This window comes from Lacerta agilis, chromosome 10, assembly GCF_009819535.1.
Source record: "Lacerta agilis isolate rLacAgi1 chromosome 10, rLacAgi1.pri, whole genome shotgun sequence".
Lineage (NCBI taxonomy): Eukaryota > Metazoa > Chordata > Lepidosauria > Squamata > Lacertidae > Lacerta > Lacerta agilis.
In genome coordinates, this window is record NC_046321.1 from 43,248,021 (window position 1) to 43,275,632 (window position 27,612).

At 41.8% G+C, this 27,612-nt stretch overlaps 1 protein-coding gene across 2 annotated transcripts; it reads left to right on the forward strand.

Annotated features, from left to right (window-relative positions):
- The first annotated feature begins 2,492 nt into the window (after window positions 1-2,492).
- On the forward strand, window positions 2,493-26,487 carry MDM1 (Mdm1 nuclear protein). 2 transcript variants are annotated; one of them, XM_033162234.1, is made up of 15 exons: window positions 2,495-2,651; window positions 3,360-3,474; window positions 4,109-4,470; window positions 4,858-4,992; window positions 6,555-6,734; window positions 8,457-8,578; window positions 9,306-9,405; window positions 13,147-13,185; window positions 13,546-13,721; window positions 14,947-15,210; window positions 16,467-16,609; window positions 16,804-16,934; window positions 18,464-18,713; window positions 21,721-21,789; window positions 24,764-26,484. In XM_033162234.1, exons 1-15 carry the CDS (start codon window positions 2,634-2,636, stop codon window positions 24,877-24,879), a joined length of 2,220 nt encoding a protein of 739 aa, XP_033018125.1. In that variant the 5' UTR covers window positions 2,495-2,633; the 3' UTR covers window positions 24,880-26,484. The 2 variants fall into 2 exon arrangements, with proteins under 2 accessions (XP_033018126.1, XP_033018125.1); XM_033162235.1 differs by lacking the exon at window positions 4,858-4,992 and having other exon boundaries at window positions 2,493-2,651; window positions 16,804-16,936; window positions 18,463-18,713; window positions 24,764-26,487.
- Window positions 26,488-27,612: the final 1,125 nt, after the last annotated feature.

The window sequence follows — 27,612 nt, forward strand, 5'->3', positions numbered from 1 at the left end:
AAAAAGATTGTAATTACATTATGAGACATCCTGTGAATAGGTACTGGGGGAGCATGCAGGGCTGTGTGAACAGCACAATTTAATAACCCGGCCCCTGACCGAAGAATGATTGCATATTTACAGCTACAAATTGAACATATACTTATTTAATGTAGGGCAAGCAGCTGCTGTTTCACTGCAGCCAAAACTAAACATTAGTACAATAAATGGCACATCATTTATGTTCTGCTCAATTTTCCTTCTCCTCTTGAGTAATTTGCAATGCAGTCACCCTCTGCCTCTTTTCCACTGAGATGTACCGTACGGTAAATTCTACTGATGCATTACTGAATAACAGCAAGAGATCATAATTCCTAAAAAGAAGTGGCAAAGTAAAACAGCAAAATATATAGGCATCCTTTGTATTTTCCCTATAAATTTCAGTTTGCTGTATATCTAAAGCTGTGTTCTTTTTAAGTTGATGACTAAACAGATGACCAATAGATATAATTTAATTTTTGCTATTTCTAGGAAGTGGTAGCAGAGGTTACAGAATGCAGAGAGAAGAATGAACAGCCAATATGAACAGTACTTATAAAGAAAACCAACAAATATGACATATGCAATTTACTCCTTCTAACAAACAGCCTGTTTTGCGGTCGGGTTACAGACTAAGCTTATTTACTCTTAAGTAAAGATGCAGAATATTGTGCCATAAATATTCTTAGAACTGCAGATGAAGGCTGCAATACTGTACAAACTTACATAGGAGTAGGCATCATTGATAAAGCCAAAGTTGTGTAGCTGGGGAGAGCTAGGTTTAAATCCATGTTCACTCAAAATGTGTACACCTTGTGCATTTAAATCAGCCCCCTGAATCTTGGGAATTGTACATAGCTACAATTCCCAGCACCAACTACAGTTCCTAGGTTTGTGTATGCAGCCTAGGTCACCTTAGGTCAGTTACCATATCACAGTAGGGTGTGTCATTTTAGGGGGTTGAAACTTAATTTTTGCAAATTTATTCAGTGCGAGGTATTAAAAAAGTGTTTTTCGGCATGAGGAATTCAAATTGGCTATTATTTTTGTGATTGGACAACATTTAGCTTGGTAAGTCCATGTTTGATAAAGAAGCACATATACAGCTTCCACAGAATCCTAGCAATAAAATGGGTCCTTAATTTTATCTTCTGAAAATGTCAGGTAACACTAATACTAATACTAAAATAAATAAATAAAATTAATATATAACTGCTTCCCCTGAATGTGAAGACTGGCTTGGGTGGATTGAGCGGATGATACCAATAGTAGGTCCAATGGTTAAGAAGGCAGATTTTGCACATGCTGTAGGGGGAAGTGAGGGGCACATGGGGGTTGTCAACCTGGAAAGGTAGCCCATCAAGGAGAAAGAAAACTCTGCTCCTAAACCTCCACTGCCTTCCAGGATATCTTCTGGAGAAGAAAAGGCCAAGGAGTAAACCCTATACAAATCCTGGAGTCCCTAAGATGGTTGGGTGGCACCTCCTTCCAGTAACTCCTGCAGCCAAGCTGCTGCCAAATGTATTGCTGTTTTCCTTTGGACCACATCAGCAAGGCCTGGGGGGTTGGGGTATCTTGTCATCTGGGCAGCCCAGGACCTCCAAAAACACTGCCCAGACTTGCGCCCCGGGACGTCACTTCGGTGCTACGCAGCAGGTTCACTTCAGTCCCAAAAGCGAACTCCATTGCCTCTAGAGACAGACGGATGCCAACAACAAATATAACTGCAAGTACTTGGCAATCATTTTATTATTATTTCTATGCAATTTTACACACATTTCACTTACCAGAGCAAACCTAACTTAACCAAAATATCTTTTGACTGCCCAAGTCATGTTTCAACTTTTTAGCACCCTTCATTTAGGGTGTGTGTGTGTGTGTGTGTGTAAAATTCAAAATACATCCTAACCCTAACCTACCTCGCAAGGACCCGTTTTATTGCTAGGATTTTGTCTTTAATTCTGCCATCTTTCAACCGCAAGCTCTTTTCAGCTTGATTTCCATCACAAGGAAAAGGCGGAAGGGAAGGAGACAAATGTCCAGACTCCAAAAACGATCTAGTTACAAAATGCATCCTCTCTAGATGCGATAGTTACACAACACCCCCCACTCCACCCCACCCCGGCAAGATGCGCAGAGCGGGGTTTTCAAGCAACCCCGTTGCGCGAGCGAGGAAGAAGAGCAACAACTACTCCTTCCCTCTCTTGCCAAGATGCACGGGCTGAAGTCGGAGAGCTTCGAGGCTGCCAGGAAGCCCAACTGCGGGCGGAGACACCAGCGCCCGCTTCCTTTCTCGGGGCAACTTTGGTCCTCCTCCTTCGTGCGCGGAGGCAGCAGCAGGACCAGGCGAAGGGCGCAGCAGAGACCATCCCTCCGAGAGCATCTTCAAGCGGGGAGATAGATGATGGAGGCAAGCCAAGCCGGGCGCTGCGATTGGTCGGCTCCCCGCGCAGGCGCCGAGCGGGCCTGGTGGGCAAGGCCGCGGCGCTTCGCCAAGGCGACGGCTGTGTTTACAAGCGGCCGCGTCCTCCCTCTGCCCCCGTTATCACCCCGCCCCGTAACTGTCCCGGAGCTCCTCAGCCGCCCAGTTCCGTCCTCTGCTCCGTTTTAAAGCCATGCCTGTGCGCTGGAAGGTGAGACGCGGCTGCTCCTGTGGCCGCCACCTTTTCTTCTATCAGGGGCTTCTGTCCATTTGCCTCCAATGGCTTCTGCCCCTATTTGGCCCTCCCGTCAGTTTTAAGGGCCGTTTGTGGCCGCCGTAGGGTTGCATTCTGCAACAAGGCTCCTCCTGCTGCTACTGTTGCTCCCTGCTGTCACTCAAAGCTTTATGCCTGCCCTAACCCCAGCCTGGGGTTGGAGCATGCAGCAAGGGTGCCCCCGAGTGAGCGCAGGGGTGGGAGTGAGTCCGCTCCCACTGGAGCTCTGAATGGGTTAATATGGGGGCACCAGCCGGGCTGGGTTGGCATGGAAAACCTTTAGGGCTCTGGCATCTTCAGTAGTTGTGTGCCCGATGGAAATTCATTTCTGCCTGGCATGGAGGTGGGTTCGTAGATAGGGAAACTTTTACTAAGTTGGGGGTTTCATGCCGGTGATGCGATGCTTAAAACTTAAAGGTAGCAGAGCTTGCAAAAAAAGCAAAACAACGTGAGACACACATAGGTTGGATATGTATTAAACTCCCATGCAGATGACCCCCAATATGACCTGCCCTTCAAGAAAAAAGATCTCGTAAAGAGAGTGCAAGTGTACTCACAGGAATCTTTGCGGTAGAGTTAGGTTCAATGGAAGCTGTTGAAATACGGCATCAAATCACTGGTTTCCACGTTTTTGTCTTGCTTTAGGGATTGAGTGAGTACAAGAGGAACTTCAAATGGAGGAAATCGGCTCAGTCTAGGCTTTGTAGCTCTGCACCTGAGCAAAAATGCAGATGGGCTGGACTTCGATCGGATGAGCTCGGTAAGCCAAATTAGGCCTTCTGTCCTTCTATGGCTGTATAATTACCTGTACTGCTTTGTGCGTGTTAATTTTATAAAGTTTACCATAGTATAGAGATAAATTACCCCCCCCCCCGGACATCCTGCATGACAGCAGTATTATTTTCTAAGAGGAGAACAAAAAAAAACCCAAAAACTTTTTTCCAGAAAATATGGAGGCACAAAGTTGCATGTTTAAATTAAGTGACTACAGGAGAAGGACATAAATGATGATGCCTTCTGTAGCAGGGAGACATGGTTGGATGCACCTCTTTATGTATGGCAAGGCTGGGCAATCTGTTGCCTTGAGCCCAGTTTTATGTGGGTAGCAAGGGAAGTTCAGAAGTGCATAGCAGAGAGAGAGAAAAGGATGCCCTGCTCACTTTTGGCTTTGATTTTGTCACCACCAGCTGTGTTCCAGTTGATTTCAACCACTACAAAAAATCACACAGGTGTTTTTGCAGGATCTTCTAAATTAGCACTTATTTATGACGTCCATTTGCATTTTCCTTTCTCTCCTTTTCTAACTGCTTCTTAGAAATAACATAATGCTTTGAGAAGTGGAGACCTGTGTAGGATTTTCAAAATGCACAGATTTGACGTTTCCTGTTTTGCAGGAATTGCAAGAGAACCCAGTTTTATTTCTAAGAAAAGAGCGCCTTATCACAGCACACAGATTTCAAAGTCCTTTGAATGGTTTGGGGACAATAATTCGGAGAAAGATACGTCATCAGAATATGAAATCCACCGGCCACTGGAGTTGCGCACAAAAGATAGCAAAGATTATGTAAATCAGGATAATATTAAAACACCTGATGCACCCAGGCTTCCTGAAAAGGTGCATTCCAGCTCTGCAAGTTCTAGATCTGAATCGACTGTAGCTCTTGAAGAAAGCAAGATGCCACCACCCAAAACAATAGGGCATATAAACAAAAAACCACTATTTACCAAAAAGGAATTGGGAGAAAAAGACGGTGAGGTGAGACTACTTAAATTTCTTTTTGTTTTGATGTTGGAAGCAGAAGCTAAGACACAAGAGCAGCTGTTGAAGTGAATTTCTGCGTGAAATGTTTGAAAATTGCTCTTTTAAAAATTGTAGGCCTATCCTAATTATAACACATTAAGGAGTTTGGTTATGGTACTGTTGAAGCACATTTTGTCATTGATATGAATGGAAGCAAGATTTGTCTTTGAAATGTATATGTTTCAGAGATGTTTATACAATATGGTGGTATGACATTGCCTTCATCAGCTTTATCCCAGAAAATATTTACACTAATTTTAAACAGTTAATTTAAGGTTCAAACACTGTTAGAGGAAAGGAAGTTATATTTTCCCCAAGTTCATTGCCAATACTTGTTGACAGCTTAACAGAGTTTTGCAGAGGAAAGCAGGCCTGAATATTCCATGGTCAAGTAGCTTCCCTAGAAGCTCTGAGTATCAACGGCAATTTATTTGGAAAACCCCTCAAAAGTTGTCTCCAGTGCTTGCAGCAGACCAGGTAACTTTCAAGCATATAGAAAGTAGGGTTCTTATTGTAAAGTATCATCCTGTACCTGGAAGTTTTCTTAAATGTAAGCCTCACTGAATTCACAGGGGATTTCTCCAAACTTAGGTTTGTATAGGAGTTAGGTTTTCACAAAATAATATTGATATACCTTCATTGCAATTCAGGTTTACTCGGAAATGTTCCACTGTATTCAGTTGAGCTTGCTCCCAGTTTAACGTGCATAGGATTGCTGCCTTGATACACCAAACCATGGTGCACAAAATGTTACATGAGTAGTATATGATGAATCTGGGCCATTCCATTGTCACGGGTGGGACACTTGAACCATGTTTTTTGGTATTCACACATGTGTAACAATGTAAATATACATAAAAATTAACAACCAAAATTCAAACTATGTTCTTAATAAGATACTGAACATTTTATTTTATTTTTATTTTTTTATGGATATTTTTGACAATTTTATTAAATGTTAAAGTATTGTCACGGATGGGACAGAAAAAGGACATGGAGCTTGAGATAAGTTTGATTTATTGAAAAACTCTGTGAGTTGGGAGGTGAATCAATTATAAACTTAGCATATCTATTTAAATCAATGTTTATTGGTTACAACTATGCAATCAGAAATTAAGTTTAAGAAATTTAACGATACAAAATTAAGGGGAAAATGCTGTCACGGGTGGGACAATCATCAGAAAACTTTTAACTTGAACACTTCTGTGAAGACTACGTGGGTGGACTTTTGAAAAGAAGGTCCATAAACTAAACTTCTTTTGTCTGTAGCTTTAAAAAAATGGTTAGACTGCACGTTTGGAATCTTCCTCACCAAAGTCCAGCACTCATCTAGCATTCTTATCAGGCTCATTTTTCATGGAATGGCCCATCTGTATTTTAGAATCATAGAATTGTAGAGTTGGAAGGAACCCTAAGACTCATCTAGTCTACCCCCAGCAATGCAGGAATCTCAACAAACTACCCCCCATCAAGTTTGAAACCATACTGGGCCCTTCTTATCTTTGCAAATATGCTAGCAGTTTTATTTACTTTTATGTACAGTATTTTACTAGGTAGAATCCCACAGATAAGCAGTTATCATTGGGGAGCATGACTTGTGTTTACTTAGCTGGATAACAACTGAGAAGTATAGACCTCCCAATTCATTATAACCTTGTTGAGTGATCTTGGAGACTATTAAATCTCACTTGTTTCAGTGCAAGAGCTAGGCTGCAGTCCTAGCCCCCTTACCTGGATATAAGCCCTCTTTAACTCAGTGGAACTTGCTTCTGAGTAACTGGTTAGGATTGCACTGTTAATTTAGCTTTAAAGGTAAACCTCTGACCGTTAGGTCCAGTCGCGGACGACTCTGGGGTTGCGGCGCTCATCTTGCTCTATAGACTGAGGGAGCTGGTGTTTGTCCACAGACAGCTTCCGGGTCATGTGGCTAGCATGACTAAGCCGCTTCTGGCAAACCAGAGCAGCACACGGAAACACCATGAAATCAACAAATTAACATATTTAGAAATCAACAAATTAACATCTTTTCTCAACCAAAGGTTATACACAGTTCAAGTAAATCCATCCCTCCATATAAGTCTCCTGTCATTATTCCTGAAACTGAATATGAAAGGAGTTTCAAAGCTTCACCCCCTGTGAAAGAACTGAAACAGAGATGCTGTTTGGAGGAGAAAGAATGTCCTGTATCTGAACCTGTAGAAATTTCATATGGAGAAAAGGTATTACAGATTCATATTTAAGTAATTTTAAACAATTTCAAATAACTTTTGAAGTTAATACTTTGTATATATGAAGATTATCAGGATCACATTAGATTCTCAGCTGGTGACTCTGATTATATGGGGAAAGAAGTATTAAAAAATAATAACAAGGATTTTTTAATTATAAAGTGTTGTATTTTATCTTTTCATTGAACCTTTAGCAGTGGATTGATAATATTTGTGATGCCATGTTTCTGTGCAAAGTTACTGAGCGAGTACAAGAAGCCTGGAACCCCAATGTTAAGAAGGATGTAATGGCACTATGATTTTCATTTATCTACGGTGTGGAAGCTGTTTAAGCTTTTAATCACGTTCCAGTAAAGTACAAATACATATTGTTTTCCCCCCTGTGTTTTGGCTGCATAACTTACACATGCAAAGTCTCCTAACAATTAGTAAGCTCCCCCTTAGGCTGTATTCTTCTAATTACCAGTATTCCAAAGGTTTACCCATGATATACAGTGGTGCCCCGCTAGACGAAAATAATTCGTTCTGCGAAAATTTCCGTCTAGCGGGTTTTTCGTCTAGCGAAGCGGCAATGACAGCCGCGCTTTCGCTAGACAAAAAAAAAAAAAAAAAAAGACGAAAAATTTTCGTCTTGCGAGGCAGCCCCATAGACAAATTCGTCTTGCGGGGCAGCCTCCCGCTAGACAAATGCCTTCGTCTAGCGAGTTTTTCGTCTTGCGAGGCATTCGTCTAGCGGGGCACCACTGTACTAAAGTGAATTTCACTTTCCTCTTAATTAGTAGTAATAATAATAATAATAATAATAATAATATATTATTTATACCCTGCCATCTGGCTGGGTTTCCCCCGCCACTCTGGGTGGCTTCCAAAAGAATGTTAAAATACAATAATCTATTAAACATTAAAAGCTTCCCTAAACAGGGCTGCTTTCAGATGTCTCCTAAAAGTCTGGTAGTTGGTTTTCTCTTTGACATCTGGTGGGAGGGTGTTCCACAGGGCGGGTGCCACTACCGAGAAGGCCCTCTGCCTGGTTCCCTGTAACTTGGCTTCTCGCAGTGAAGGAACCGCCAGAAGGCCCTCAGCACTGGACCTCAGTGTCCGGGCAGAACGATGGGGGTGGAGACGCTCCTTCAGGTATACTGGACCGAGGCTGTTTAGGGCTTTAAAGGTCAGCACCAACACTTTGAATTGTGCTCGGAAACGTACTGGTTATCATGTATTATGTGTGTTCTTCCTTTTTGCTGCCTGTATTTTTAAATTTAATTCCATAGTAAAAAAAAAAATATATTCTTTTTTTTTAAAAAAATAAGTCTCTAAAATGCAACTTCATTAAAACAAAACAAAACAAAACACTGGGGTTGATATTACTTCTTATTTCATTTCATTTTGATGCTTTCCATATGCCAATGGGCCAAAGTTCAGTAGTGAAAGCAACTGCTTTGCGTGTTGATGGTTCTAGGTCCAATCTCTGGCGTCTTCAAGTAAAGCTGGGAAATATCCCTGTCTGAAACCCTGGAGAGATACTGCTGTTTATAAAATATTTCAACTAAGCATTCTCTCAAATAAAGATATCTGAACATTTTCACATTTCATATTTTCCGAAACTGCTGGTACATTGAGAAGTGTCCAGACTTACAATAATGTCTGATAGAAATGTAGTTTGTAGAGGCCTCTCGAAAAGTTAATAATGCGCCTCTTAAATTTTGGTTTCAGAAAAAGAAAAAGGAAACATTTTTGAAGACTGCAGAAGAGCAACCAAAGCTAAGCAAATTGGAAACAAAGCCGAAACAACATAAACAAAAACATAGGTTACTTGGCTTACATAGAAATATTAAGTAAGTATCATATGACTTACAGTTTTAGAGGGGTAGCCACATTAGTCTGGTGCAGCAAACCCAACAGCATCTTTTGGCACCTTTTAAAATCAGAATTGTAGAGTTGGAAGGGATCATGAGGGTTATCTAGTCCAACCCCCTGCAGTGCAGGAATCTTTTACCCCATTCATTTAATCTAGCATCCTATAGGAGGAAGCTAAAGATTTATCTCCAAATTGTGGCTAAATAGGATATCATAATTTTAATAGGGTGTGGTGCAGTAGCTCTATCTAAACTAAGTGAGAGATTCGCAGATGCACAGAGGACATTAGTGGCTGATTATGCCCTGAACCATCTTGATCATGGCTGAACTAAGCCAGAGGTAACAACAGCTCATCCTAGGAACCTATATTCAATAAATGAAACAATATAATAAAAGAGCAGTGCATCTTAGAATGTGCTGAGTGGTCTTTGTTCTGCTGAGTGAAGCCAATCCCTCCATATCTTCAAGGTGGACTTGAGACAGAGTGTGCCTCTTTTTACAAATGAATTGCTGCTAATAGCTCTCTTCTCCTACAGGTAATGTTTATTTCCCAGTTTTTTGCCTGGATCTATATCATACAACATTTTCTCTCACTTTAGTATTAGGGAGAAAGATTTAAAGGGGGAGGGAAGCAATGACAAAGTTTATCGGATAATTGCAAAATAGTAAATCTCTCTCCCCACCCTGTGAACTTGCTTTTCCCAGGAAAATGAACACAGAATACAGTTCAAATTTCTTGTCTCCAGCACAGTATATGTACAAAGATGGAGCCTGGTTACATATCAGGGGGAAAAAACCTGATCAGGTGAGTCATCACTTTGAGTATTTCCATCTTATTTGTGAGCAGAGAAATTGGTGGTAGTGGGAATCATTTCACTGAATTTCTCCAGGAGGAGAAGTTATGCAACAGCACCAGTGAGGTGGGGTTTCTCATTACCTGTGGCAGTGGTTTAGGGCTGAATCCAACTAAATCATTTCGCAAGGGATGCTGCTTTCACAAGTTCAGTGGAACTTCCCCTCCCTCTCCTCTCCCCATGCATCCCCTGCACTACTCCCAAAACTGCTGCAGAGGCTTGAAAGGCCCCCCCACAGCATATTTGGGGTGGGTGGGGGAGGAGAGAAAGGGGAATCCTGTTGCAGTCACGGAAGTTGTTTTGCTTGCACAGTGACTTGCTTGGATACAACCCATAGGTTCCTGACTACCATTTTGCACTGTCCAGCTCCACTGTCCTTTTGTTTAAAGTGGTACAGTATAGTCATACCTCATGTTACAAACGTGTGTTGCGTTCATCACAGGTTACGAACCCTCCGAACCCGGAAGTACCGGAATGGGTTACTTCCGGGTTCGCTCATGTGCAGACGCGTCAAATGACATCACACGCATGCGCAGAAGCGCCAAATTGCGCGGCGAGCATGTGCAGACACGGCGCTTGGGATGCGGACTGTTTATGATGCGAATGCGGCTCTGGAACGGATCCCGTTCGCATCCAGAGGTACCACTGTACTGCTTTAAATGAATAGTTCAGGTGTGGCTTCTGTGTTTAATTTTCTCCACCCTCTAACACTGGGCTTCAGGCCCCAAAGAGACACTTTGCAAATTGCTGAGTGACAGTGTGAAAATATGGTTATAAAGCCTTCCCAAGGGAGCTGTTGCCTGAAGGCAATTGCTAATGTCTTTTGTAAAGTGTATGTTTACTTTTGGTATAAATTCACCTCAAATTAGATTTCTGAAATATTAATACAGGGCAATTCATAATCACAGTAGGGATTTCTGGAGCCTATGACCTGCTGGGATAGCGAAACTTAGGTGTTCTTTGTGTTTCTTCATAATTCACCACAGGCATTCTCAATATCCATTCCCATCTCCTCCCAAGGCGCCCAGTTGCTCTGACCTTGCATCTCTTCTGCTACAGTTTTTTTTGCTTTTCAATCAATTTTTTGCAGGCAGAAAAATGGATCTTTAAAATAGCAAATTCCCAAATCTGTGTTTAGTAAAAGGGTACTAAAACTTTACAGATAGATGTTTTTTTTTTTTATAAGAATTTATTGACCTTTTTCTTATAACAACATATACCCACACCCACACCTACAATTAAACAAATACAAAACAAATACATTGATAAAACAAATACAAACAGTGTCAAGTTTTCTTGTTGCATCTTTTCTTTAAAAAGAAAATTTCTATTTCCATATCTTGACCATTGACTTCCCCTGCCCTTTCTCCTTCGAGTTCATATCCTTAATCTATTTTATAACCATTTCTCCTGAAATTCAAATTCAATTATATAGTTACACACAATTATATATTCAACATTTAACTAACAATGCATCATCGTAGTAATATCTCATCATAATTCTTCTTCCATTGAAATCTTCACCAATCATTTATATCATATCTATCTCTTCTATCCTTTAAACTGCTGCTAATAACATAATAACTCAAAATATCTCCTTTCATATTCAAACAAAAAATAAAACAGAAAGATTGTTGACAGTATTCACCCTCCGATTTCAAAATTCCATGACAGGCTACTTCAAATTTTACTTAGTGTTTCACCCCACACCCCCTCTGTCCATTATTCTTCTCCTGGTGGCCTCAACACTAAATTTCCCTGTGGCTTCCCTCTCCAAGCGTCCACAGATCCAGGCACAGTCCAAAACTCTCCTTGCCACGAGCTCCAGGATGTCCATCTCGTCGTCTCTCAGCTTCTCCGGTTCTTTGTAGCATTCCTTTTCTTCTTGTAAAAACCATAATTCTCTGTCCCTGGCCCCCGAGCTCACACCTCGGGGACTGGATATAACAAATCTTACCGTCGCCTTGGGACTGCCACCCCCAAAAGGCGAGTTTCTTCTCCGAAGTAGCTCACTCATTTCTCTCCATCTTCCCAGACACCCTCTCAGCTCTTTGGCAAGACTTTCTTCCAAAGTGTTAAAAGTTTTAAAAGCCTCCTCTGTGGGCAATTGGTTCTCTTTCAGACCCCCACACAAGACTTTGACTTTCCTGTACAACAGTTCCACCTTCAAAGCAGTGAGCCTCTGTTCGTCCGTTAGTCCAGAGTTCAGTACCAGTTCAAGGACGAAGCCCAGCATACTGGTAGAGGGGGAGGAAGTGGGTATCAAATTTCTACTCCTGCCTCTCTGTTCATCGCCATTTTCCTAAACTGGAGCGCAGATACCGCAACTTTAAATGGAGATATTTTCCACTAATTTACTTCCCAAGAAAAAAGTTTGCCAGTCTCATGTATCAATTTTAAGCACATTGTAACAGTCCTGTAGCAGCAGTTGCTCAAATTGGTTAGCTTCTTTAACTCGAAGGGAAGAAGGCAGGCTGCCTTTCTCCTTCCCCCCGGATCGTTCCAAAAGCTCGATTTCTGGTCAAATTAGTTACTCACGACCACCGGGTTCCTTTGGCTCCATTCTTCAAAGGTAGAACTAAGACGCTCACCGCGGGCTTTGTCGCCGCATTTGCATCCCGGTTGGGGCATATCCCCGTAAGCCCGGCTCCGTTGTCCCTTCACCCCCACTCCCCCTTTACAGGGGGGGCAAGGGAAGGGTTCGGAGCCTCCGTGGGCGCAGCCGGGGAGCCCAGGGTGCGGGACGCTCTTCCCGCACCCCAACCGGAGCCCCGCTTTGCGGTTGCGGGGCTCCTAACCCCCGGGATGGATCGGGCGCCTCGCAGCCGAAGCAGCCCCGACCACCCGCTATGGCGTCGCCAGCCGGAAGTCCTACAGATAGATGTCAGAAAGATCTCAAATTTCTTGATACAGGTATTTGGAGATCTCAGTGTGTGTTAATTTAAGCACAGAGTGACTTTCTCATTGATCTTTGCTATCTAGTCAGATTGTGCTGCAAATACCAGCAATCCTATTCCCTGAAATATATAAAGGTAATTTAAAAAGCATTTTAAAGCTTGCTTAGGTTGATTAATATGTTAATATACTAAGATTTTCCGTTCCTTAGATTTTGTGAGGTGGTTTATAATAATAAACATGACCGTACAGTGCCTGCAAGTAAAAGCTATGGGTTGTAGCCAACTAAATCCTACATGGAGTAGACCCATAAAAATTAATAGACCATTAATATCAGTGGGTCTTCTCTCAGAATTTAAATACAACCCTATATTTGTACTGTTTCTAACTATTAATATAATGCTAACAATTTGAATGCTTTGATATTGTAGTGGTGTTGTTGCAGAAATTATGATACACCAGTAAAAATTAGGGCTCTGTTTAATTCTGTATATTCATGGCTAACATTAACTAGCTGTACATGAAATACACGTGCAAATATTTAATCCTGCAAGTGTCAGATTGGTTACTGATAACACATAGTTTTAAATAGGGCTGTTTATTAAGGACGCCATTCAAAAAAAGCCAAAAGGAGAGTAGATTACATTCTTTGTAAACTGAACTGTAGGAGGCAGGATAACACCACGATCCCAACAGAAGGAAAGGGATCGTTTTTCATGTGAGAATGAATCTCATTTACTGTAACATAATCAAATGAGTAAATAAATGCTATTTTATTTCTGTATTACTTTCTTTAGGGTTCTCAAAACACCCTAAATACCATGTGGTATATGGAGGTTGGTTGCATCAAAGTTCTTCTTGCTTGGAGCAATTATAACATTTCTGAACCTTCAAAATGAAATACAATGTGGTATTAAGCAAATGCATAGCTGGTAGGCTTTTTGTGCTTGCTGCATAATTTATTTAACAGCTGTGCTTGGGCTTGGCTGCTTGTAATACTTGCTTACTTTAAAAACTGTATCTGCACTCTTTCCCTTTGTTACATATGCTGCTCCTTGTTGGTGCTGTGGCTGGTCATGTATTCTGTGACACACTGCTCTGTGTTGTCAGTTGTGACTATTAAATGATCAATAGTTTTAAAGAAATGTTACAAACCACAGTAAAAAAATCCAACTTTGTGAAATCTTCATACCCAGGTGAAAGAACTTCGAGAGAAAGCAGAGGGCTACAGGCGAAGGGTCCAGGGAACCCACTTTTCCAGAGATCATTTAAATCAGATTCTTTCAGCTAACAACAGGTTTTGGGATTTGTCCTCTAATTCCAGTGCTGAAGAAATCATTAGCAACAATGTCAGAGCTCTAGATCTTGCAGGGTAAGGGATTCTGTGTGGAATAAGCCGACCTGGAATATGATAGTTTAATAAATGGAATATTCATTTCACTAAATGAGTGCAATTTGTGGTTACAGCCTCTAATATTCCAATCATATCACTTTGTGCAATGATCTTGACTTCATTTAGGACTGCTCTAGAAAATGTGTGCTAAAATGGCCATTCTTGGCATGAAATTCTCCCTTTTTTCATCTCTACAATGTTATGAATGAAACATATGAATGCTTTTTGTGTATATTAATATTTTTTTGTGGCAGAAAACTTTTTAAACCAAGAAGTGAAATCAAGTTCAGTGGGGTTTATTACATAGCTATGTTATTAACAGCACAACCCTAAACATATTTATTCAGAAGTAGAATCCTTTGTTTTTAATGACAGATACTTCCATCAAAATGTGTTAAGTGATTGTAGCCTAAGTAAAATTGATTTCAAGTGCTCAGCATCTCTAGATCATGCTGGAAGTATGTGTGTGAAGACCGGTTTTCGCAGGCAGCACACCTGTGCTTCCACACAAGAACATGCTACATATGGTGGTAAGAGGGGAAATAAATCCAGCAACTGAGTGCCCCTATAGTGCCCTCCAGTTGTTGTTGGGCATCAGCTCCTATTAACCCAACCCAGTATGGTTAATAGTCAGGTATTATGGAAATTCTAGCTGAAAACACCTGAAAAGGCACCAGGTTGGGGAAGGCTGCCCTTCTGGCACTATTCAGTAGGAGGTTCAGTAGGAAGCAGCAGTCATATCCAACTCTTCTATGTCTAAGTTTGAAATTCTGCATTACATTACAGTACATACATAGGAGTTGGAATTCAAAGAGTTACTTTAGGCTCGGGCACGTCCAATGAGCTTTTGGCTTCTTTATTTAACCAATAATCCTCAGTGCCATTCTGCAAACTTGCCTTGAAAGTTATCTCAGTTTCAAGAGTTATTTCGTGTCACCTGAAGACCCCCAGAGCACCCTTGATCTTACAGAACTGGTTATGCAATTTTTTGAATACTGGCTGTAAAGGCTTTAGTTTACAAGTTTAAAACCCTAGTGGATTCCCTACAAGCTGAACTATGTGTATGTTGGTATGAAGTATAAAACTTATCAGAGTTTATATGATAGTTTTGCTTTTAATTGTATGTTTGAGTCCGATCAGTATATTTCTGAATACATAAGGGAACATCCTGAGTTCACTGCACTGCTTGCTTCCTCTTTATAAGGGTCCGTGAGAGAAAGCTCTTCCCACATCCTGAATTGCCAAAACAGTTCCAGCTGAACAACACTGGGAAATTAGGCATGTCAGATGCTGCCACTGTTCCAGTCAAACAGCGTTTGGTTTGGGACAAACCAGGCAATGATGAGCAACTGGAAAATCAGTCACCAGCATTAGAGGAAGAAGAGGGGGCGAAACGTAAGCCGGAACCGGAAGAGATTGAAGAACTGGAAGAAAACGATAAGGATGCCAATACAGATGGCCAGCAAGTGTAAATATCTAAAATTATGTTTCAAACCAACGTCATTCAGTTATGACAATTACACCCAATGTCTGTTAAGTAGGGCAATGACAGTTTCACTATGTAATGGAGAAATCAAATCGATTTACATGAATGAGGTTAGAAATTACTATTTCAGTTTGAACTAGATTTTTTTAATTTATTACTAATTAGCCACAGGAGACATTTCAAGCATTGCTATTCATTCAGAAACTGTTGGTTGTCACTTGTTGCTAATCCTGATTTGCAGGACTTAAATAAACCATGGTTTTCCTGTTTGGGTGCAGTGATGAGCTAATTAAGCATAGTACGCCAGGGGACGTTGTGGTGGGAACACATGAGTACAAGGCTTGTTTATGTAATGCCATACCATGTTTTGAAGTTGTATCAAGAAAGAGTGATTAACCTCCTCCTGCCATACATACATGGATTATTTTACTCATATTGCAAGTTGGGAATTGCTCTAAAAACCATGCTGAAAGTTACTTTCCGTGTTAGTTTTTTTTCCTCCTTATGGGAAGCAGCTGGAAAATGGCTGAAAATGCATGTCTTGGTAACATGAGAATCATGAGATAATGGTTTAGAGATATAGCTGGTGACATTCTTCAAAGCATATTAAATATGAAAGCATCATTTTTTTTTAAAAAAAAGGTATGTGCTCATTCTTTGATATTGATAAAGATCACAAATGGGAATAGTTAACAAGGTAAATCCAACTTCATTTGCTGGTATACAAATTTAACAAGGAGCATAATGACTGTTTTGTGGTGATACTAAGTTAGGACACATTCTTAAGATAGAGAAGAGCAGGAAAACTAGGTAGAAAATCAGTATTACTGGAGGTTGAAGTTGCACTAAAGATAACACTATGGGGCCATAATGGTGAAAGGGAGGAGGCTTTTTGGAAATCTGTGAGGCCAGTGAATAATGGGTGTAAGACAGCCATTAATAATTTATATTGGATAAAAAGAATGATTCTATCTATTGGACCGAACATGTAAAATTCCAAAACATTCTACCTGGAGTATTTGTGGGAACCAACCAAACCCACAGAAATGAAGATATAACTGTATATTTTGAAGGATCTCTTGTGGTTTCCATTCTGTCTTGTTTATGGCCTATATAATATGTAGAACTGGGAGAGCAAACAAAATAAGACTTTTGGATTTATTAATTATGCCCACCAATAAATTAGAGGATACATTTTTTACCATGCATATATTTGTATGTTTTGTCATATTTTTCAGAGAAGAAAACATGAATTCTCCAGGTGATAGTGCAGAGTCTTCTTTGGTATCCTCACGAGAGGGTGGCAGGCTTCCTACTCCACAGCTAAGGGCACTTGGTGGAGCCCAAAGAACACATCATGACCTTACAACACCAGCTGCTGGTAACAATTTCATGATTCTTAGATACAAATACAGCATAGAGATAGAGACATATAGATACATCCACCCACCCACCCACCCACACCCACACCCACACCCACACCCACACCCTTACCCTTAAATATAAAAAGAACACAAAGCAATTTATTTCTGTAAATTCAGCATTAACAAAAGTGTGTTCTCTCTATTCCTTTAGGAGGTGCTGTTTTAGTATCTCCTCCAAAAGTGAAGTCTTCATCCTCGCTGCACGTGAGGCAGGGGTCTTCAGAAAAGCATGCCTTGGCAAATCAAATCTCAAGGGAAGATTTGAAAAGAAAATCTAACAAGGTAAGTCACGGCAGGTGTGTGAAAAGGTAAAGAGCTACAGGTACGTTTTGCTTAGACTTTCCATTTGTTTTCACTTTCTTTGTTTTTACGTCTACTAAATAAAAATTACAAATTATCTAGTGTTATCTGTTGAAGACAGTGAAGCAGTTATGTTTTTATCAAACAAATGTCATGGAAGTAACTGGGGAAATAACAGACAATGTATTCCAATTGCTAAACATTGTACGGGCATACACTAGCCCCTGATGGAGTGTTTTAATGCATGCTTTAGACTGAAAGCACTTCCTTTCAGCCCCTCCACAGACGCTCTGAGATTTGGGGAACCCTTTTCTTTCCACTATGCTTGAGGTGTGGAAGAGGAGGCAGGGGTACTTGGCTTCCCGGCCGTCTCCTGGATCACCCAGGGTCTACCTACCTGGGACATTATAACCAATTTCATATGTGGGAGGAGAGAGAGGGGGATCTATATGAGAGGAAGCCTCCGAGGCCCCCAAATCAGCTTATGACGTTATTCCTGATCCTAATTTTTTTTTGACTAACAGTGCTATAGGCCTGTAGCTATGCAAAGCAAATGGCCTTCCCTAGACCATTGACAGCCTTTGGAAATGAGTGCCAGTGATACATTATCTGCAGGAATGGGCCAGCCTGAGATTTGTATTAGATGCTATTGAATGCAATTTCCAAAGTTTATGTGCTAAACAGGACAAGCTCAGCCTCAGTGACGGAAGCCTCTTTGAAACTAATTCACCACTGGTACCTCACTCTGGTGATACTAAGTCATAGTAAACCATCCTTATCACTTTATGGTTGGAGATGGATGCTTGGAATGAGGCTCCTACCTCCACTTATGCGATTCAATCTTTGATCATTTCTAAAATGACTAGGTAAAGGTAAAGGGACCCCTGACCATTAGGTCCAGTTGTGAACAACTCTGGGATTGCGGCACTCATCTCGCTTTACTGGCCAAGGGAGCCGGCTTCCGGGTCATGTGGCCAGCATGACTAAGCCGCTTCTGGCAAACCAGAGCAGCACACGGAAACGCCATTTACCTTCCCACCGGGGTGGTACCTACTTGTACTTCGGCGTGCTTTCGAACTGCTAGGTTGGCAGGAGCTGGGACAGAGCAACGGGAGCTCACCCTGTTGTGGGGATTTGAACCGCCGTCCTTCTGATCGGCAAACCCTAGGCTCTGTGGTTTAACCCACAGCACCACCCGCGTCCCCTAAAACGACTAACTAGATTATCTCAAAAGTAGTCCCTTCAGCTCTTTCCCCCCTCTATTTTCACTGGCCCAAAACTCCTCCATACACAGCTAATCACCTGCATTTATGCACTCATGAAACTAATTTGAGGGACTCATGTGTAGAACTGATCAGTTGAATGTGACATTCATTTAAAGTAACTTCAATGTCTGCAGCCAGACATAGCTAATTAAGTGGAAAAGGACAGTAGTTGTTCATTTCCTATGTACAGCATTGGCACAGTATTTCACAACGTGACAGGGTCTTTTTTCAACTCTGTCTTTTCAGGATGAAGAGGATACACCACTGAGTCCTTCCCCAGCTGCTGGGCTGAAAACTGTGGATCCTTTGCCCCTGAGGAAAGATCAGTGGTTCAGCCGAGATTCGTCTGGTGCAAGACGCTCTCCAGCTTCAGCATATTCACGGCAGACAACAAAAGCTACTTGCTTAAAATCAGCCAAGGATCCTTCTCTGCCCCATTGGAATCCATCATGCCGCATTCAAGGAATGCTCAGAGATCCTGAGTTTCAGCATAATGGTTGGCTTACTTTCTACCCAATCTTGCACCTTTTTTAGATAGGTTGAATGGCTTTAAATAAGAGCTTCTGGGTCTTGGCAGGAGCAGCAATAGAGACTCTTAATTTCTGTGAATCTGTACATTAAAAAATACCCAAGTATCTCCTATTACTCTGCAATGTGACCCCACACTGAAAAACCAAAACAGCCAACAGCAGATGGCTCCCTTAAGCATTTCTCAACATATTTATGTACCATCCACTGATACAAAATATTAAAGCAGTGTACAACAGTTTATATGTTGAGAGTAATGCAAGCTGAACAGCTAATGTGCCTAACAACTGGCTGTGCTGGTCCCAAGGGTAATGCAAGAGGCGAGGTCCAAGTCCAGTCCGAAGTCCAAGGAGTCAACGGGTCAGTCCGAAGTCGATGCAGGGTGCAGAGCAGGAATCCAGGCAGGGTCAGGAACAGGAACACAGGCAGGATCTGGCAAGCAGCAATGTTGCTCCCGCAACCTGGGACGGGGTCTGACCGCCCTTTTATCTCTGACGAGGTAATGGCTGGTCCTGATCCCCCGATGACTCACCGCCCTGTCTCGCCTGAAGGTAAGCACTTCTCCTGCGAGTACTCAGGTCCCTCCTTCTCTCAGCCCTGAGTCTCTGCAGCTCTGGAGATGCCGGAGGGTTACTAGACTCAGGGGCCGCCTCAGCCTCTGATGGCCCAGCTGACAGCAATGAGGTATCCTCAGCACCTGGAGCTGGTGCTTGTTGCAGGGGAACCTGAGCAGACTGAGGCTGTTCAGGATCAGGCCCCAGATTAGGTTCAGCTGATGCCTGCGGCAGAGGATCCAGTGCGGACTGAGCCTCCTCCGGTTCTGAGTCTGAGCCCGAGTCCCAGGCCATCACACCGGCTGGCATGCATACTCATCAGGCCACTTGATAGCATTGGATCCAATTTGGGCTCAAGCCTGGCACAGGGATTTTCCTGGCCCCTCCCACCTTTTGCCTCATCTGGTTTGAGCAACAGGTCTGCAAATGCATCCCTGGCCCTCCTATTCTGTTAGGCGGTGATGCCCCTGGTCAGAGTTTGGACTATGCATATAGCCTGTGTTTCTGACCTGCTAGCATCCGTTCCTAGAGCCTTGAAAAGACTACAGTGGTACCTTGGGTTAAGAACTTAATTCGTTCTGGAGGTCCGTTCTTAACCTGAAACTGTTCTTAACCTGAAGCATCACTTTAGCTAATGGGGCCTCCCACTGCCGCTGCGCTGCCAGAGCACAATTTCTGTTCTTATCCTGAAGCAAAGTTCTTAACCTGAAGCGTTATTTCTGGGTTAGCGGAGTCTGTAACCTGAAGCGTATGTAACCCGAGGTACCTCTGTATATCAGTGGAAGCAGGAGCATGCAACCCTTTCCCCAGCAGGACCTGAATTCTCTTGGAGGTGATCTGCCAGCAGTGGGGTGGGACCACAGATATTTCATGCTCTTTTTGTTCCAGCCTTCTTTTGCCTGCTGGGTAACCCTTCCTCAGCTGGTTAACTCTTCCCTCGTCTGCAATTCTGATGATGATTGACCCCATGGTTGGTATTATATTCAGGATTGTGTGAAGAACAGGGGTGGCTTACAGCTTTCCTCTTCCTGCGATCCCCACTGTTGCTGCTCAGGTGACTAGGGAACAGCTGAGAGTGGTGAAAGGAGGCTGAGCTGCAGGGAAAAAGTCAATCTTTATCTGGAGGCCTACCCCTTCCTTTTCTTCTTGACTGATCGTTGGGAGAGTATGTTGGGGGCCACAAAGGATTAGGCAGTGGGCCAGAAGCAGTCCGAGGGGTGCAGATTTCACACTTCTGAACTAGAGAAAGAAAGAAAAATGCATGTTTCTTGAAGACTATGTATACTGAGTGGAGAATGTGCATATTTCCCAGGAAGTGTAAAAGATTTGGTTGAGAGATCCGCATTCCCCAAGGCCTGTTGGAGATTGTGTATATTTACTTGGAAATGTGTACAGTTGATTCTTCATGCACAGATTTATGTGCACATTCTCAATGAAGCCTGATGAATACAGATGATGGCTGGCTGTTACGCACACTAAGCGCTCGATTTGCACCACCTCGACCTATACAAATACAATAAAACAATGCAAAATAATCATAAAAATGATTGGCTCATCTTGAAAAACTTTTGAAACAACCAAATTGGCCCGTTGGCGTAAAAAAAGCCTTCAAGAGATGTTGGAAGGATAGCTACAGGGATACCTGCTAACTAAAACAAATAGGATTGAAATGGAGGCAGTGACAAATCATGGATGAAAATAGATTATGAGATTCAGTAGACTGCCGTAGCAGCTTTCTTTTCAAACATTTCACATTGAGAGAATACAGTTGGACTACATGACCCTTGGAACCCCTACCAACTCCACATGTCTATGATTCTATGATTGTATATACAATATGGATATTTTTCTTTACATCTCAACACTAATCTGAAGGGGTTAATAGGTTGGGGGAATGCTTTGTTGACCAACATTATTGAAGAACGTTGACCGTACATTAGTACCGTATTTTTCTGTGTATAAGACGCCCCCATGTATAAGACGACCCCTATTTTTTTAAACCCAAAATTACGAAATTAAGTTGTTTAGCTTTTTTTGGGGTGGGGGTGGGGGAGGTCACTTCTGCCAATTGCTCACCCGCCTGCCTGCTACTGCTGATCACTTGCCACAGCCACTGCCGATCGCATACCTCACCGCAGCCGCCAATTGTCTGCCCGCTCACTGCCACCAACAGCCCACACACCCACTTGCAGCTGCCAATCGGTTGCCCGCCTCGCCACAGCCACCAATTGCCTGCTCAAATGCCGCTGCCACAGCCAATCGCCAGCAGGCCTTGCCACAGCCACCAATCACCCGCCCATTCGCCGCTGCCAATCTCCTGCTTGCTGCTGCCATTAATCACATGTCCCCCCCCCCCTCTGCATTCACTATCCATGTATAAGACGACACCCAAATTTTGCCTATTTTGCTGTTTCTTTTTAGGCGGTGTTGCAAGCCCCAAAAGGAGCTGGATGCAATTACCACTTCAGGAGAGAAACTATAATGATGAAGGTATTTCCCCTCTTTTATCCTTGTTAAATATAACTAGAGTCGTTAATAAATTTTAGGCATTTATTATTAATGTAGTCATTATTAATAACAATAACAACAAATAATTCTGTATTTCAGTTTCCCCTGCTTCCCCCCCCCCTCAGTAGGAACCATACAAACCCTAAACTGTGGTTAACCTTAATCATGGTCAGTAGAAACAAGCCAGCTTCATTAAGTACGGTTTGAAGTTGGCTTGTTTCAATGCACAGTATTCAATATTCATCACAGTTAAGTATTACATCCGAATAAAGCTGTTGTGTAGACCTCTGTAGCTTTACCATTCTAAGATCATAAGTACGTGGGGAAAGAATTTTAGTATGCCCTGATTTACTAACTCCATTGGTACTTGAAGACTACAAAACTTAACACCATGTCTGCTATCTGTAGTAGTCCCTTAGCAACCTTACCATCCCTTATCTGTGCATAGCATCTTAGGTTTGGTTTCTGTTAAGAGCAGTAGACTCGTAATCTGGTGAACCGGGTTCACGTCTCCGCTCCTCCACATGCAGCTGCTGGGTGACCTTGGACTAGTCACACTTCTTTGAAGTCTCTCAGCCCCACTCACCTCACAGAGTGTTTGTTGTGGGGGAGGAAGGAAAAGGAGAATGTTAGCCGCTTTGAGATTCCTTTGGGTAGTGATAAAGCGGGATATCAAGTCCAAACTCCTCCTCCTTCTCCTCCTCCTCCTCTGCATTGTTCTCTTGGGACGACAAAGCACATATTTGATCAAATGTTTTCAAACTCTACAACCTCCCTAAATGCACCTTTTAGATTTGAACTGCAAATAAGATCAAGGAAATGGTTGACTGGAATTATGATGCTAACTACCATCTAGAACCTAGGACAAGGAGAGAGTAGGGTCATTCAGGTCTCCACTGAATTTCTTAAGGCTCATTATATATCAATCTCAGATAAACAAAAAGTGGATAAATAGAGGAGACCGCAGGCTAAATCACACAATTATTTCTGAAGAAGTGTGCATGCACATGAAAGCTCATACCAAGAACAAACTTAGTTGGTCTCTAAGGTGCTACTGGAAGGAAATTTTTTTATTTTTTTATTTTGTTTTTACTATGGCAGACCAACACGGCTACCTACCTGTAACTGGAATTATTTCTGAGATGGTGAAACCTCTACAAAATAACGATGCTACATAGTTTTAAAATGGGCAACTGTTGGTGAGAAACGGCCCTCACAACCACATAAAAAGAAATACTCACAGTTTTCTTTCCACCTCTGTAGCTTGGCAGCTTTTGATGTAGGGTCATGACTTGCACACACACACAAAAACGAGGCGGAAAAATCTGTTTTCATTGGTTTTAGCACCTCTGAACTAAATGTGTGAATCATCCCTAACACTTGCCATTGAAGAGGAATTGTTTAGCTTGCAGTGCCCCATTGCACAGATTAAGACGGGAGATGCTTGGAAGTACTTGCTCAGAATTAATGGCTGCATATGCAAATATCATAGAAACACTTGCACCTTCTGAGTAAGGTCCACCTGATACTTGGCTCTTTTAGCAGCTTTCAGTAATAGCTAAGACTGAAAAGTGTGTGGGCTGTGCAAATTGCTCAGCAAAGCAACTATAAATGTTCACAGAAAGCCTCTTAAAGTCAACCAGGTCTTCAGCAATGCCCTGCAGTCTCATCACTCTTCTTGAGATGACAGATTGTTGCCAAACAGTTGCTCTGCTACTGAAAACAAATTATTAGCAGCAGAAAGACTAGTATCTGAAATTTTATCTAATTTCAAATGCACGCATTTACTGTGCAATACTTAGGTGCTGAGTCTTAAAAGGTAAAGGTACCCCTGACTGTTAGGTCCAGTTGCGGACGACTCTGGGGTTTTAGCACCTCTTCAATGGTAGTTTCAGGAAAGAAACTGTAGTGATGGAGGTAGTTTGTAATTTTTATTGCATACAGTGTTTTTGAACATTTCTCAGGCAAGCTCTTTCAGAAACTTAGTGCAGCTTTGTACCATAAAACTGACATATAACTACAAACCAGGCAGCTGCCCTTTCAACAGCTTTCCTGCTTGGTCTTTTGCGATTGTGGCAGGCAAAACTCTGACAATGTTGTATCACAAAAACAGTGACTTGGTAGAAACTCTAAATTTTGTGCAGATTTGAACAACATATGGTTCATGGGTAAGTATGTCCATCTATCATGCAGCAGGATTGCTTTACTCTCCTTATATGCAACACATAAGTTACATGGTAGCCAGAGGCGTGCAGCCTGCTGAGCAGAGCACTCAGAGTGCTCATTGGAAGCGATGCATGAATCAAGAGTGTACCTCAGAATTCTTTACAGTGTTGCAGAAGATGCTGTGGCATGCCTCTTGGCTCATGATTTGATTTCCTGGAACTGGGGTGCAAGCAATATTTTCCGCTGCAGAGTCTTCCGTAGCTTCAATCCCCTTGCGTGTGCTGTTACTACATCTGTATCTTCTTACAGCTAAGCTCACCCCACGCAGTATGGTCAAAGTGTGGCCCATGTTAACTGTCAATGAAAGTAAAATGGTATTTCCACTGGACCAAGTTTGCACCCATATGAGGAAGCATACTTTGGAATCAGAAATGTTCATTTATGCTTTTGGCCCTTTCAGAAATGAAACAAAGCACCTCTACTTTCAATACTAATAGGTTGCTCTTAAAAAGTATAATGGTGTTTTTTGTTGTTGTTTTTTTTTAAGTACCATACAGTTCAAGAAGCCCTGTGTCATAATTTTAAAAACCAATCTAAATTTGGCTTCACTATCCATATAGACTCCTAATCCCCCAGTATAGAAAATAACTATATGTTTGTTGGTAAATTTGTGTTAACCTTACAGCTCCTAAAGAGGACAATGTCCTTTTTAGTAGGTCCCTAAACATATTTTGCTTATTTTGTTACCATGCATCTGATTGGTTCCCCCCCCCCTTTGTTATGTTTACAGATGATGATGACCGATTGTCCCAGCTATCTGCTCGATCTGCTGCTTCTAGTTCACTGGCATCTCAGGTTCTAGAACGAGCACAGAGGAGAAAGGAGAACTTCTGGGGCAATATGTGATTGTGTTCAGCTGTACCCCCGAATTGTTTTGGTATTTTAATACCAATTTGTGAGAATTATTTGAGGCTGAATTCTGGTTGTTTGCACTTACCACTTTGGTTAAAGGGTCCCATTATAGGAAATGCTGGATATTCACATCCCTTTATCTTGGATAGGACAGGGATAGATGACCTGTGATCCTCTGGGAGTTTTTGCATGACATCTCCTCTCGTCCCTAGTCATTGGCCGCACTGGCTGGGACTGATGAGAGCTGAGAGTCCAGCAACATCTAGAGGTCACAGGTAAGGTACCTGCTGGCATGGGTTCTGGGAATGCACAACCTGTCTGAGATTTCAGCTCTACCTCATTTGGTCACAAATGTTTTTAGCTACAGCAGTGTCAGTTTTGTTCAAATGGCATTATAGAAGAGAAGTGTTGCCATGCTACAATGTGTTCATCTTCATCATCCATCACAAAGTGTAGATCGTCAAGTATTCCCAGTGAAGTAAGAGTAAATAACATGAAGCATGAACCCAGGTGTAGGTTGCCAGCAACCTTCATTAATTCCTGACCTCAGCATCTCTTCTGGCACTCACTGAGCCCCAAAATCCTTTAATCCCACCCATCATATTCATATAAATAATTAAGACTCCTCGTGTCAGATTCATTAGCACTGATCTTTATCCTCCAATGCAGTCTTGGCATTTATCCAAAGCTATTATGGACCTAACATGATTTTTTTTGACTTGGTTATGTCTGTGCAGGTTCCAGCAGCATTCAATGTGGCTTCCGTGGCTGCCTTGGCAATACCAACCTGAGTCAGTTTTCATTATGAGAGTGCCAAGTAAGATACAGTCACAAAAGTTACTCTCATGACCAAACACCACAGCATCCTGTTATTTTGGTTCTGTCCTCAATATACATTTTCAGGGTCACTCCCCTTCACCTGCTAGCAGTTTTATCATAAAGACGAAGCTAAATCTCAGTCCATAATACTCCAGGTAATGAATAATACTCAAGGTAATGAAGCCCATGAGCAGTATCTGAACCTAAGTGTTCTTCAACATTTCACAGAAGGAAAAGTTATTGGCAGTCTATGAGCCGGACAAAGATTTGTTGCCATCCATTCATCTAGTGGTTGTTTGAGTAGTTGTTTAAAAGTACATTTTAAACAGGCTTCTCACTTGGATTGCGACAGCCATCGGGGGCAAAGAGTTAAAGCTGTGCTGTCCCACACCAATGTCCCACCTGCAACTTATTTTTTAAAATGATTCATATAATTGCTAATTGTGTGAATAGAATAGTGCCTCGTTTGGCCCTAGTTGTATTTAAATCACAGTTGTGTTTCTCATGGTAATTTTCAGGTTTGTACACATGATCACCGTTAGCCATATTGATGACAAGATCAGTTTTAAATGTTGTATTTAGATCACCACAGTGGATTCTTTTCAAGACTCAGGGAATTGGAAAGAACTGAACTTGATGACAATGCAATGTTGTCTCGCTGTGCTATTTCAGAATTATTAGCATTGTGGAAAGATTTTAAAAGCTAAAATGGGTTTATTCTTTCACAAACTGGCCCACAGCATTTTAACATTTAACAGCACTGTTTATAAAGAAGTGATGGGGCTTTCATTATTATTTTTAATGTTAGATTTTTATGATTTAAAAAATCACTTTTTATGTGTTCTAAAATAAAAATCAAGTTGTATACCGGTATTTGTGTACGTCAGATCCTTAATTAGAAATATCCCTGTTATAACTGGAGATTTAACTTTTGCATGCTTTTACCCATAATTCTGTTTTATTACCACACTAATTGTGAAAGGTACCTCTCAAAATCCATACCATAATATTTGAATTAGTATTTTCTCTAAAAATAGCTACATTGTCAGGCTGGAGCCAGCAAGTGAGCAACAGCAGCTGCCAGACTTGGACAGCAGCCCAGGGCATGAAGGGAGAATTGTTATGGGAAGACCAGAGGGAAGTACAGGGGGGAGTTCATAGCCCAGAGAAACACAGGAGTTATCAGACAATAGCTTGTCTGAGCCAGTTTCCAAGCCTCTCAGCGTGCAGGAACACAGGAGAGGAACGGTACAAGAAAAGGGGAAAATGACATCACAGAAGCGACGGAAGAGATTTGTTTTCTCGCGTTATTTCCGGAGGAAGAGGAACAACGCTGAGGATTTAGTTGAGTCATCATCAGAGTAGCCATAAGTCATGGGGGCAGAGAGCTCTGGACAAGTGGCATGTTTTTTTCTGGAATAAAACCAACTTTTAATTGACTGTACGTGTTTGCGTCTTGCTGCCGCTACATACATGCATACTTTGAGACTTTTAAATGACTGATAACTTTTTTGCAAATTCAAAGAGTACAAAATCCAGTGGTTAACTAAATTCTTATCTGCACATTTGTCAATATGTGAATCAGGCAATTTCATACAGGAATTTGCAATTATTTAATCATCCCTGATTGTAATTCAGAAAAGACTCACTGAACAAATAAAAATTATTGTTTAAAATATGTTCAATTAAACAGAAATCTTCTGCTGAAACCATTAATCTAGTCTTTGAAACTAGTGGCAAATGATTGTTTAAAAGGAGATAAATAACAGGTGTGTGTGTGATGAACCTCGTTAACTAAAGTTGCTGATATTTGGCCAGGACCCAAACTCAGTTTTGGGAGCAAGCAAATTTAGCCCAGCCCTGATGACCTGCCCAAATGTGTGATTCATGCTAACCACCTCCTTTGAG

Bases quoted from the DNA above. Each gene is read 5' to 3' on its own strand.
- MDM1 (XM_033162234.1), top strand. The intron at 6,735-8,456 runs GTATTACAGATT...TTTTGGTTTCAG, and splicing joins AAATTTCATATGGAGAAAAG to AAAAAGAAAAAGGAAACATT. The intron at 16,935-18,463 runs GTAAGTCACGGC...CTGTCTTTTCAG, and splicing joins TGAAAAGAAAATCTAACAAG to GATGAAGAGGATACACCACT.